The sequence below is a fragment of the Pezoporus flaviventris genome, unplaced genomic scaffold (genome assembly GCF_033815535.1).
Source record: "Pezoporus flaviventris isolate CSIRO_AGI_PZ_B2104156 unplaced genomic scaffold, CSIRO_AGI_Pfla_v1 ptg000007l, whole genome shotgun sequence".
NCBI lineage: Eukaryota > Metazoa > Chordata > Aves > Psittaciformes > Psittacidae > Pezoporus > Pezoporus flaviventris.
In genome coordinates, this window is record NW_026892555.1 from 95866868 (window position 1) to 95881186 (window position 14319).

At 36.8% G+C, this 14319-nt stretch overlaps 1 protein-coding gene across 7 annotated transcripts in view; it reads left to right on the plus strand.

Annotated features, from left to right (window-relative positions):
- ATP9B (ATPase phospholipid transporting 9B (putative)) overlaps positions 1-14319 on the plus strand; it is a 170133-nt gene that overhangs the window by 64690 nt on the left and 91124 nt on the right. For all 7 annotated transcript variants that reach the window (XM_061449603.1, XM_061449605.1, XM_061449600.1 and 4 more), the window contains one exon: positions 7231-7325. In XM_061449603.1, the coding sequence (XP_061305587.1) occupies positions 7231-7325 (95 nt within the window). The remainder of the gene's footprint in view (positions 1-7230; positions 7326-14319) is intronic.

The following is a 14319-nucleotide window of genomic DNA, read 5'->3' on the forward strand; positions in this document are numbered from 1 at the left end:
AGCCACTTTTGTGCTGAAAGACTTCTATAGTTGCTGAAGGTTCAGTTTCATCACTTCTACCTGTCGAGGTGTGCAGTGTATTTTGTATCATAGCCTGTAATCTCGGTGAAATTAGCTAGCTGTAGAAGGTTACACTGGGTAGGGAGTTTTCTCTGACTGTGTTACAATTCCTTCTTCTGGAAAATACTTTTATCCTTGATTCATTTGAAGGAAGGTGTATCATCTACTGGTTGTTGAGCAACATGCTTCTAATACTAATGCATGTAGAAAATATGACTGAATAAATGAGCAAAATTGGTTTACAAATGAGTAAGCAAGGCTGAAAATATTCTCAAGGTTCTTGGACTTGGTGATATATTTCATGGGACAGATCACCGTAGGTTTTTCTTGTTCTAAGTGTTAAAAACAACTAGAATAGCAGACTAAGCAAATGCACAGAGAGTAGTGTCAGTGAAAAATATTCTGGTATAAAACGTAATGGTAAACTTGGCATCTGCCAAGTACAGTACTGATTTTCATATTATTCTAAAGAGGTATTCTGGCCTCCTTCACTGTTTTTTGATCTTAAACATAAGATTTTTTTTCAGTGTTCTAAGCATTCTGTGTGGCAGAGTTTTTGATTTAATTATTAAACTGAAGACACAAATAATTCACATTATCTTTTTTCTGTGTTGCTGGGTTTCTCAAAAGAAATTACTAGTACATAACAGAAGAATAATGGAGCAAAGTGGTGCATCAAATTCTATTAAATTGAAAAGATAAAAATGTTTTCAAATATTCTGTATATCTCAAGATAAATCAGTAGGTTAAAATGTGAGAGAATGTAAGTGAATAAATGTAGGGTTTTTTTGTTTGTTTGTTTGTTGTTTGTTTTTTTAATTCAGAACATTGTTTGCTATACATAAGAGAATTCCATACTGTTTTTAACAAAAATAGAGGTAAAAATTCCTAAAGCGTACTGAATCAATATAGCAATTCAAAAAAGATGCAGTGTGATCAGGCTTGGATTAAAAGCATCTGTGTGCTTGTCAATAAGGAGCTGTGATGAGTTTAGGGGTATCATATTGACTGTGTATTAATACATGGTATCCTATAAGACCATCAGTTGATTGTTTAGAATGTAAATGAATCTGTTGATGGATCCAGTGACTGATGGCTTAAATTCCAATTCATCAATTGCTTCATCGGTTTCTTAATTCAGATCAAATATCTCAAGTACACACAATTCTTTCATGGTCTTAAGAGAAATTAATGCTTTAAAACTAATTTAATCAGTCGTGTATAAATACCACTAAATTTTTTGATTGCATCCTATGTGATGACGTTGTAGTTTAAATGGTCGGGACGTTGCAGGTGTCTGGTTTTTTGTTTTTTTGTTTTTTTTCTTCTTGGAAGCTATCATAATTGAAAGCTTCTTGTTATAGTGGTAAATGAAACTCTGCACTCCAATATGTTATCTTGGTGCTGCTATTCATCTTGTCATCAGTTTAAAATTTTCATGCACATAGTCACTTAAGTAATATAAATGATTTAAAAATTAAGTTGTTCGTAAACGATCTGGTGTTAGGTGTGCAAAGTCAAAGTCCATTTTTCTTTTGTTGGGTATATTCTAGTAAGCCATCTCTTTCAATGCTTTTGACCTAAAGCAGGAAGGCTGGTAATATTACTAGACAATATATAGCTGCTTATGACACCACAGTTCCATGTGCCCTGTTTCTCAGTGACCCATCAGTTAATTCATCAACACTTGACACACGCTCTTCAGTGTGACACTTATACCAGTTGATCTTAATTTGATTGCCGTTAAAACCTTCCTTTCCTGACAACTGTTGTCAATTATACAAAATAAAATCAAGTATTCATAAGTAGGCTGTAATAGGATATAGGCAGACAGATTTAATAATTCAGTTTTGCTGGGCCTTGAAAGGCATTAGTTGTAGCTGTTGTTCTCATTTGTAAAAAATTCATTGGATACAGCTCTTGAGAGAGAAGGCAGACATAATTTTATTTAGATTTGACTGAGAAGAACCCAGACATGTAGTGGTGGCTTAGCATTAACTCTAACTGACATGACTTCTTATCAGTTACATATTATAGAAAGTAAATGTAATTTAATTTTTAGGCTAGTTCAAGTGCGCACACTCTACAGTTGTTTTTTGATGATATGTCTATAGAGTGTAGAATTCAACACTGCGTTTATGCAGACCAAACGGTACCTTTTTAAGACTGGGGTGCTTGGCTTTAATATGCTTGTAAAATATGCATATTCCTCCATATCTGCTATATACAACTAAATTGTAGCTGCTTCCCTTTGATGCATTTTCAGCACCAGTTAACATTAAAATGTGTGTGCAGTGGCATATTTGAATTATACCTGTAAGTTCTCTCTAGTGCTTACTGGCAAGTCTCTTCTTAAGCTGGCTGGTACTTGGCAAAAAAAAAAAAAATGGAAGTGGAAATCTGTTCATTTTAATGTTCTCCAAGAGAAAGTTAAATACACTTTTCAGAACTTGTGTGATGTTGATTTGGCTTCTTATATACTATACTGTGTATACTGACATTTGTAACAAACACCATGTGTGGTTTGACTGTTCAGGCTCTGTGGAAGGAATTTGAATGTACTTGTGAAATCTAAAAATGGAGATCTTTTTAAAAATAATTTCACTTGTGAAGTGCTGCTTAAATAGGTGTAGCTGAAAACAAGATCTTCTATAAGTGATTGCTCGAAGCAAAAGCAGAAAAAGTGGAGGAAAGAAGTGTAGAAGTATTTTTATAATGATGTGTCATTCACTTTGATATTTTTTAATGCTAGTTAGAGTAAGTTGTTCCATAGAGTTTTTTTCACATGAAGCTGAAATCCTGCCTCTTCCATCTCATCTCATGACGTAAAGCTTCTTTCTCAGATCTTTCTTCCACGATGGGAACTAGGAGTGAGGAAATGGAAACTAAGTTCTGGATACATGGCAAGTAAGATAGTTTGGTGTCTCGTATCAAGGAAATTATTGTAATTTTTAACATTGTTATTAATCAAGAAACATGGCTAATCCTGGAAAGGAAGTGTTTTAAATATGAGTATACTTTCCCACCTTTTCTTTGTCAAAACAAAGCCAGAAGACTTCATGATCAAAGAAGAAAGCAGGGAGGAATGATGATGCATAGTATTAATTAAGAAAAAGCTCATTATATATATAATTGATTTTTTTATTTCATCAAGAAGCTTCCCTTTCTGGTTTGGTGAGGTGTCCTTTTTTTTTTCTTTGCACACTTTTTAAGGCTAAAATACGACCAGTGTTTTCCAAGTACAGCCTGTGTTTAGTTTGAAAATTCTTGTTGAGGGTTTTTTTCTTCACGATTTCTAGAGGTACGCAGGCCCATAAAACCAGTGATGCATCTGGAAGTGTAAACCATTCCCAGAAGCATTTGACATGTATGTTCCTGCATGTGTGTTGTGATTAAAGCCTTAAGTCCAGCACACACTGAGTAAGTAGGATTCTTCCTACTTACTGTGTATTGAGCACAGTACCTTTGACAAATCTAGGCCAAGCGTATCATGGCCCTGAATCAGTGCCTTCATAGATGAGCTTTTGTATTACTATTTCAAAACACCATAAAAGCTGCTGAAATAAATGTTATTTTTGTTCAATATTCCATTAACACACAAAATAACTTTTTTAAAAGATGGGTTTTAATCTCAAAAGATTAAGATTTATTGGTACCTCAAATAACCATTAACAAGAAGTCTGTTAACAAGTAGCAATGTATCCCTATATTTTAAAGTTATGTAGTTACTTCAGGTTCTTAAAATGGTTTTACTCCTTTGTATTGCAGGTGCTGCTTTTCCACAGAAAAGCAATCTTAGAGAATTTACTCTAAGAATTTACTTAGACCTCAAATAGTTGAGCTTTTGCTAGAGTGCAAACAAATGGAATTGTAGTCCTAGGACTTCCCTAAGCATACAAGTTCCACAGATTTAAACTGAAATAGCTTTAAAAATCAGTTGGGTTGTTATTGGGCAGCACCTTGCATGGACATACTCTAAATTAATTTATACCTATCTTCAACTGATTAGGCTAAATAAATATTGTATGCTTGTAAACTATTTTAAATGTGCTTATGTGACATTGGCTCTACTTTTGATAAATGACTGAATTCTTCAAACCAGTGTAATTTCCTTATATCAACCCTAAAATTCTAGTTCACTTCACTCCAGGATTTCCACTAGAAAGACAGAAATAAATCCGAGAGTTTCACAATGTTCAGCTTTGTCCACTGATCTTGAATGACTCTGTATTGTTGTAGGAAATAAGCATCTGAGTGCCATCACTGTACAAAGTAAAAGGTTTGATATTCATTCTTCTTTTATATGTAGCCTTATGAGTTACTCTTTATACATATATATACAGCTGTGCGTTTGTAAATAGCTAAGATACTTAATGACTTTTCCTTTAAGCAGTAAAGAACTTGAAAAAAAAAAATCATTTGTGCTGTAAAATAATTGTCAGATTCAAGAGTTACCACTGAATTCAGAGGGAAAAGCAATTCCTGACATCTGTAGAGATGTGTTTTTTCCTGACATGTTATATTCAGGTTAGAAATGTAAATGACTTTTAACATTTACCTAAAACATTTGATTGAAGTACATAATGCCATTTTTTACTACTTCGTTTTGGTTTGTGATGATGGGAAGAGGACAATGCTTCCAAGCATTTCAAAATGAAACAGTTACAAATAGCTGTTTTTTCAGAGGACTTTGATTATTAGAAGTTTTATGTACTGGTAACTCAAATACCTTCCAAAAGTAAAGAAAATATGTCTAACTTCCATACAATATACAGTGGGGAATGTTTAGTTTTTTACAGGTCCACGGTCTTGGTGGGAGCGAAGAGTTGTTTTCATACATGCTTTGTAATTACATGTTTAATCTCCCATGTTTATAGCTTACTTAAGCTGAGTTTAAAATCAGGACCTCATAGAATAATTAAAATTACTTAGTCAAAAGTGCTGCAGTATTTGAGGAAGAGGATTGTATTGTTTCAGTTTTGCTGTTGAGATCATTATTGAAAGCTGACTTGGCAGAAGGCAGTCACTTTTTCTGGATAAAAGGGAAACAGCCTATGAGATAAGTTATTGATGAAATTAACTGCTGAAGTGGAGAGGAAATGCAGCTGGCCAATACATGTCATAGTGTGAGCTCTATTAAATGAATATATGTGCAGTCAACCATTCACAGGAGCTACACTTGTCTTGAACTGCATTGATCTATAGTATAATTCTAAATGAAATTGATGGAAGAGAGCAACCATTGACAGGAAGGGTAAAGAGAACCATGAAACGTCTTGTACAGGAAAAGTATGATGGAAAGTAGGCTTATTTATGCCATGGATAGAAAGTGCATTGGAACTGTGGTATTTCTAGGTGTTCCTAGGTATCTCACCCTTAATTATTAGGCAGTGTATGTTGCTGGGCTCTTCAAAAACTGCTTTATAATATTTATTTTTTAAAAGCAAATCCATAAAGAATCCTGTCAAGAATTTAAAATCAGCTTCTCAAGGAATTTAGATACAGCTTTACAGCTTGCAGCTCTGAGCTTTAGATGAAATTTAGTTGTGATCATATGTTCTAAGAGCTGTTTATGTTAACATTTAAAGTTGAGGGTTTTTTTGGTTTTGTTTTTTTGTTTGTTTTTACTTACTATGTACTTACTATAAATACAGCTGTTACATGAAGGCTGGTAAGCTTCTTTCAAGGCTGTTGTGTATAAATGCTGCCTTCTAGTCAGATGTAAGTTCAGGTGACTTCTCTCTCAGGCATATCCTTTCAGACTATTAGCTCATTAAACTGCTTAATTTACAGGCTTTGATGAATAAAACATTAGGTTCTGTTAGATTTTACTTATGTCAGGGTCCATGTGTCCTATAAAAGAATCTCTCTCTTAATTTTGTGTGCATTGGTAGGTACACTTTCTCCATGTGTTGCCTATTAGATTCAAAGCTTCTAGTACATGGTCTTCTTGTCTGAGTAAGAGGACTCAAACCTGGATAAACTCCCTTGGCAGTGTTTCCTTCAGTTTAATTGCTGCCATATTACCTCTAGTGATGAAAATACTTTGTTCGTTTTTATTGGATTGGTTGAACTATGGAAGGAATTATGGGTATATATGCAAGTATGTCAATATGCATTGTTTAAAATTTACAAATAACTTGAAAAAATCTATTTTTATTTCACACCCATAGCACACAGTTACAATAGCGTATCAGTTGCTAGGCTGTAGCATAACAGTACTTGTAATGATTACTTCAGAAATACTTAAGTTTTCTTTAGCATAGCAATTGTGAAGAGTATTGCTAAAATTTTACCACCTTTTTAAAAGGCTTCAAACTAGAAAGAAGTTGTAGCTAATTGCAGGGTTTTAACATATTTGCAATGCTAGTATACAGTCTTTTCTGAATCTGACATTAGTAACCTATGTATGACTTTAGACCTGATACCCTTCAAGCTAGCTTCGGGGGCAAGAGTAGGCTCTGCACTGGTTTCAGTTTCCTGTTTCTTGAATATTCATCTTCTGTCTGTAAATCCTGCTGATTCTCTTCAGTATGTATCAGTCTATCATAAACTTCCCTTGTCTTAAGTACCGTGCATGTGTTGACAGACTTTTTTAGCCTTGGTTCCTTGACAGTTGTTTCTTTAAAGTATAATACATTGGGACCCGTATGGTTTTGAATGGTATCCTTGTTAAGGATTTATTAAAAAAAAAAAAAAAAAGTTTCAGAGAAGCCAGAAGATTATGAGCATTGGAAGTTTGTGATGTCATACCGGCACAGAGACAAGAATCACAGGCATCAGTTTGTTACTTTATTGTGTTGGGACTGTACAAGTGACACAATTCTGAACAGAAAAAAATGGAACTTGTTTCAGCTTCAGCCAGTGAAGTTATTTCTCTTGCTCATAGCATAAAACCTGTTTAGAAACTATTAAGGAACCTGAAAACTATCACTCCCCCCCTATTCCTAACAGGCATATTGTTAATTTTATCAGAAAAAAATTGCTATTATGTGATATCTGGAGCATTCCTGGAAGAAAACACACAGGCATTGCAAAATCTGAATCCTTTTATATTTAGCGTGTTTATTTAAAAATGGTTATAAATTTCTTTATTTTCACTTTTCTATTTTTTTTAACCCAAACTGAATTTTTGAGATTAAAAAAATAGTGTCTCTTTATATCTTCAAGGTTCATGTTTCATTCGAACTGACCAGCTCGATGGAGAAACAGACTGGAAACTGAAGGTTGCTGTCAGCTGCACACAAAGATTGCCAGCTTTGGGGGTAAGCATTTTTATCTGTTTGCTTTTAAGTTATCTTCCATGTATGCATACATACCTCTTATGTAAAAATTGTTACTTTTAAGTATTGAGAAATACCTGTCATCACAGTCTTAGCTTTTGCAATAAATAGATATTCTGCTGAATGAGAAGTTGGTTATACAAATATTCTAGTTTTTAAATTGAAAAGAAATTGAGACAGAATTGGTTTTTTATTTTTGAACTTAGTGGTTCTCATTGTGATCCTCACTGAGAATCATACTCTGCAGAGGCATATCACAGTTGTAGTGTTTTCAACCAAGTGTTATACTGCAAGGGCAAGTCATTTGTGCCTCAAGAACCATTGATTTAATCACTGGCTTGGAGGCTTGTGAGACAGAAGTCTGCTGTTGGAAGGTAAAGTGTTTTTTGTTGTCAAGATGCTTTTTAGTCTGACTAGGTGCAACATGCAAGTTCTTGCAAGGAGGGCTCTCTGACAGTTGCCTGAATGTGTGTAATTTTTATGTGTGTGTGTCATGTCACAGGTAACTCTTAAAATCATGAAAAAGGACATATGTATGTGTGCATATGTATGTATACATTCAAAATAGACATATCCACAAAAATGTATGTAGAATTGCATAAATGTCTCTTAAGGAGAAGCTGAACTGTGTCCCTTGTATTGGGGAAGCTTGCTGTTTTATAGGAGAGTGGGCTTAGTATTAAGAGACTTCTGAAAACACACTCACATTACAGGCTGGTGGAAACTGTACAGAATTCCTGGTGTTTTGACTCAAAGTCCTCTAGGTACATCCTCTGTTCTGCCTGGAGAAGAGAAAGCTGCGTGGAGTTGTCATAGCAGCTTTCCAGTATCTGCAGGGAGTCTACAAGTATACTGGAGAGGGACTCTTCATCAGATTGTAGTACTCAGGGTAAGGGGTTCAAACTTAAACAGGGGAGGTATAGGTTACATATGAGAAATTCTGTGGGAGTGGTGAGACACTGGAAGAGGTTGCCTAAGAAGCTGTGGCCTGAAGACCAGGTTGGACAGAGCTTTGAGCAACCCGGTCTAGTGGAAGGTGGCCCTGCTCGTGGCAGGCAGTTGGAATTAGGTGATCTTAAGGTCCCTTCCAACCCTGAACCATTCTAAGTGTTTTATTAAAGGCAGACCTAGTTTGAGTGGACTGTTAATATGCCAGATCTTAGCAGGACTTCAGCAGTTGTTATCCCAGAATTACTGAGTTGCCACCACACTAAAATTAGCAAAAGGGAGAGATCTGTTTCCTGTGTTCTTAGTGCTCTGGTTACTGGCTTTACATGTGGCAGGAGGAGGAAAGAATAGCTCAGTTTGAATTCAGAGGATTGGGAATAAAGGATGGAACTGAAGTTTGGTCATGCTCATGGAGGTGCCAAGTCAGGCTCCAAGATGGGAGTTCTAGTGCAAGAGCACACTTTAACAAGTACTTTGAAACTTGCAGTTGAATTTAGTATTCGTAGTACTGCTTCTTCTGTAGGTTTTTACCATTTAATCATTGGCCTCTGTGTTTTCTCATGGAAAAAAAAAATCTTGTCCGTATTTCAGACAGATGCATCCATTTGACTGAGATTCAGTCAATTTTCTATCTTGCTTTGATGTTTTTGGTTTGTTTTTTTGTGTGTGTGTTTGGAGTGTTTTTTTGTTCGTTTGTTTGTTGGGTTTGTTTGTTTTTTTTTTTGTTTTTTTTGGGGGGGGCTTTTTGGGGTTTTGGTTTTTTTTTTTTTTAATTAGATAATGCTTTTTAGAGTTACAGACATGTCTAACGTAGCTATTTGTTATTTCACTTGTTCTGAAAGCATCACTGACTGCACTTGGTAAATACAGCTCTTTGTGCAGAGCACTGCCTCTTTGAGTTGTTTGCTGGTTATAATTTCAGTGTTCAGAGCTTGAAATCTGGAATAAACAACAATGCAAATGTTTCTCTACACTTTCCTTTGGAAAAAAAAAAATAATTTTACATTGTCTTCTCCTTTTTTTTAAACATCCCAAATCCATGTCTGAGATTTTCCCTGCTTGTTAGGAAAAAAATAGACCTGCTAGAGCAGGGAATTGCTGTACTGTAACTTTTATATTATGTTATTGATAACTGATTTTCATTTTTTTTTTACTTGATAAATTGTTAAGCATCTAGAGATATAGTATAAAATTACAGTTAGACCTGTGCATTTGATTTGAAAGAAGTGTATATGCTTGTTTACAGTGGAAAATAAATCAGAGGTGGTTGAAGCTGGGCTGTCTGCATTTGAGGAGTAGAACATGCAGCCTCAACTTCCTGCAAAACTCAGTTTGCCTCAGGCGTCAGTTGTTTTGGGCATGTTGGGGAGGAAAAGGCAACGTATCACCAATAAACTATTCATGCATCTTGGAAACAATGAACAAGAGTCAGTTGTACAATATAGTAACAATTTCTTCCTTAGCTGTTTCCACTTACTGCTGTTAATTACCTCTAACTGATCTCTGCTTCTTGCAAGATTTTTATGTTCTACCTCTTCATGAGCTATAGGTAATAACCTGAGTTGCATCATCAGGTGTAGCTGGTGAAGGAGCTATATGCACTTAAAATTTCCCTGGCTACCAGCAGCAAAGGGAAGCCCCCAAGTAGCTGATGTGCCTCTGCCCTTTCTTGCATCACACAGTCACTGGTGGTTAACCATGCTAGCCAAGACTTCGTCTACGCTAAGTTGGCACGTCATTCTGAGTAACTGATTCTGGGTATAATACTTTCTGCCAACTTAACTAATCTATCTCCCAATTTCCATGCTGTCTGGTTTGGTCAAACCATTGATACTGGGTGGTTCTTTAATGAGATCATTTTAAATGGCCGCTTCCCAGCTGGTTTTGGGTGGTTTGCAGTGGTCATGTCACATCTGCTTCACTCCTGTGCCCCATCTGTCTGTGGAATGTTTTGGGGAAATAGTAGCTTAATGTGGCCAAATGTAAACACTTTTTAAGGCATCCCCACATCGTTCACAGAAGATAATATCCCAGAGGCTGTTTCTGTTCCTGCGGAAAGCACGGTATATTTCTTTACTTTCTGCAAAGACACACTGACCTTTACTGGGATGGCAATAATATGCAAGAGTATCATCTAAAGAAACTGCTGATGGACAGCTTCAGAAGATTACTATGAAACTGTAAGCAAGCAGTGAAATTTAAACTAACAAAAAATAGCATTATGGAATTATTTATTGTAAGCCTAATTTTTGCACTTAATAGTAGCGCTGTCTCTGTAGGCCCTACGCATACTCATTTTCTTTAAAGTTAAATTAAAATGCAGTAAGCGGAATGATTTTTTTATAGTTTCAGTGAAAAGAATGGTTCCAGAAAGAAGTACAAATAGGATATGCAGTTTAAATATTTAAGGACAGTGTTTGTCACCCTTTGAAACTTGACATTCAATTTATTTAAAAAGGGATGCTTAAAATATGTAGTTGAGGTTTCCTCAGTAGACAGTATTCAAGCTCTCTTGTATACTCAGTGGAAAAAAAATTGGAGCAAGTTGGTTAAACATAAGGATCACTTGAGAAATCCATTTCAAGTAGACTTTTTCTGACCCTAGGCTTCTACAGTATCCTGTGTTGCTTAATAAAACTGCAAAATCAGGCAAGCTGCTTTCCAGGTATTAACTTGAAAATGTGTGGTCTGTTGCTGTGTGTAAAACATCCGTATGCTTCTTTCTGTTCCTAACTTGAAAAACCACTCTTTTACAGTGATTATTTTGCTAGCCCATATTATGTGTAATAGGGGCATGAGCTTTTTTAAACCTATCAAAAAAGTAATTTTAATTAATAAGTAATTTTAATTACTTTAGCAGAAACTTTGTGGGCTTTCAAGCTGTTTAGCAAAGGGCTGAGCTTTGTGCTGCGGCCTGGGATCAGCTTGGGTTTTCTTTTCCCAACAAAACGTTAGGAGAATCAGTGATCCTTCTTCCAGCTAAAGAAAGCTGCTGGGCCGGGATCCTTCTCTGTGTTCACAGAGGCAGTACATCGCATCTGACGTGGCCAAAGTAAGGCACTTCAGGGAACGTCTTCCTAAATGTTTTGCTTCAGCTTTTTTAAATGAAAAAGCTGTTTTGCTTTAAAAAAAATCGTAAAGTTCACCCTCGCAGACAGCAGCACATCATTCACAGTGGATAGAGGCCGGTTTCTGACCGTACTGTGTGATGCCATCAGACAGCACAGCACAACGAGGGCGGGCCGTGCGCGGCGGAGCGGCCTTGCCGCGCAGCGCCGCACCTTGGCGGCGCCACCTGCTGGGTGGTCGCAGGCACAGCGGCGGGACGGCGGCACGTGGGGACCTCGCCTTCTCCGGCGGCTGAGAGCGAGTCCCGGCCGCTTGGGGAGCGGGGTCGCTGATGGCAGTTAGTCATTGACAAACTGATTGGGGATTAACTGAAGACACGGTAAAGTAAATGGGTTGGGCAGGATATATTTACTCCGCTCCTGTGATAACCCACGCCTGCAACGTTGCGGCAAGCTCTGGGACTCCCAACCTAAGAGGGACGTGGAGCTGTTAGAGCAAGTCAGGAGGAGGCCAGGAGGATGCTCTGGGGGCTGGAGCACTTCTGTGGGGACAGGCTGAGAGAGCTGGGTTTGTTCAGCCTGGAGAACAGAAGGCTCTGAGGAGACTTTAGAGCAGTTTCCAGTGCCTAAAGGGGACTGACAAGAAAGCTGGAGAGGGGCTTTTGACAAGGGCAGGAAGGGATAGAACAAAGGGGAATGGCTTTAACCTGACAAGAGGGCAGATTTAGATTAGATATTAGTAAGAAGCTTTTCACTATGAAGATGGTGAGGCCCTGACACAGGCTGCTGGGAGAAGCTGTGGCTGCCCCATTTCTGTCAGTGTTAAGTTTGGACAGGGCTTCGAGCAACCTGGTCTAGTGAAAAGTGTCCCTGCCCGTGGCAGGGGTTTGGAGCTAGGTGATTGTTAAGGTCCCTTACAACACAATTCATTCTGTGTTTCTGTGAATTATGTGGAGAACTTGAAGTTCTTCTGATCTTGTCCGTTTCCAAGATGCAAAGCTTGTGTTTTAATTCAGTACTGCTGTTAAACTGAAGTCTCATATTTGCATCGGTGGCTACAAAAATGTGTTAGGTTTCCAAGTTTAGCTGTATACGTGTTTATGATAAACCAGCAGTTGGCTGCAGGGGTCCATTCACAGGGAGACACTATTCAGACAGCTGATTGTGGGGTGCAAACTGTGGTACAGCAGTAGTGCTTTTCCTGGCTTCCAGGGATTCACCACGCATAAAGCAACACCTGTGGCAGTGTCTTCTCCATGTGCTTGCAGTGTGTTTTCAAAGCCACGGCTTACAATTCATACTTGCATACGAAAATATATTTGTAATGATTTAGGAGAACATGTGCAAGTTGATTATAAAATAGATTATGAACAATTTGTGTTTGACAGAATATGCTCTCCATAAACATAATTGGTTAAGATTTCTTTAGCTCTCTGATGTTAAGTTGGAGAATATTGGCACGAGCTGTCAGTCGTGTCAGCAGAGCAGCAGTGTAACCCTACCCACTCTGACACCCAGGAGAAACAAACCTGCAGACCTTCAGAGCTTTTCTTAAAGAACAGATGATACCACCAAGATGATCAGTACAGATTTTGTTGTCTTTCAGAAGCACTTAATGTGATCAAAGAATTAAAATTTCAACAAGTGATTTAATGTCAGCTGAGCAGCAAATATTGTAACACCTAGATTAGGTTTCTTGCAGTTTAATACTTATATGTGGGGCAGTCCGTCTGGCCAAACGTGTGTTCTCAGGCTTTCTTCTCTAGCTTGTGTGTGATCAACTAAATTTATTAACAGCAATGAGGTCACTGTAATTTTCAATAAATGGTGACTTGCTGATTTATATCAGAAGATCCATACAGCAGTAAACAATACCATTTACATTTAATTAGTTTTATTGAACCAAAGGCAATTTTATTTGTAATGAACTACATGTTATGATTAAGAATGTATTTTAATGATCTTTAAGTAAGGTGAATAAATGTTGCCCTTGACCTAACAGAGGAGGTTTTTCTGTTATCAATAACTTTACAGTGATTTTTAAATCGTGAAATGCCGAAGACAACATTTTCATTATTGTACTATCATCAAGCCATTTCCTGACTTTGTGTAGAAAGATTAAATGTATTCTGAATTATTATTTTCAAATGAGATCATTAAATGCAAATCAGTTTGTTTTTTTTTTTAATCTATTGTTGTATTAAAGAATTTAATTGTTATTACTTGAGTTTCAAGTCTTTCATATAGTTTCTTTAATCTAAAACTATTACAAACCCCCTACCAGGTGTGTTTTGGGTTAGGGTTGTTTTTTTTGTTGGTTTTCTGTTTGTTGTTTTTGTTTGGTTGTTGTCGTTAGTTTTTACTTGAGTAAGAAAATAGCTGAGGTCATTTGTAATCACCAACACCTAAAGGCAATGTAATATTAGATGCAGAATACTGTTTCAGTTGAATATATCAGTAGAACTATTTTGGTTCAGCGAACCAGCAATTCAGTGCTGACAGTATGAAAGTAATTCTTTACTGAAGCTGGATTTCATAATGATCATAGAATCACAGACTGGTTTGGGTTGGATGGGACCTTAAAGCTTATCCAGTTCCAACCCCCGGCCATGGGCAGGGACACTTTCCACTACATCAGGTTGTTCAAAGCCCAGTCCAGCCTGGCCTTAGATCATGTCCTTCATTAGTTAAATCATTACTAATAAGTGGTTTGGGTTTTATTTTTTGTTGTTGTTTTTTTGTTGTTGTTGTTGTTGTTGTTTGTTTGTTTTTTGTTGTTTTGTTTTTTTTTAATTAAATCCTTTGTCCAAGTAATTTCCCTTTTTTTATATAAAGGAAACCAAACACGTAACCAAACCAGATAAATCGTTCTGGCTCAGTGAGCAGAAGTTATATTTACATATAATGTTGTGCAAAAATCTTGTGTCACCTCATAAAATTCACCATTGCGAGTTCCTTCA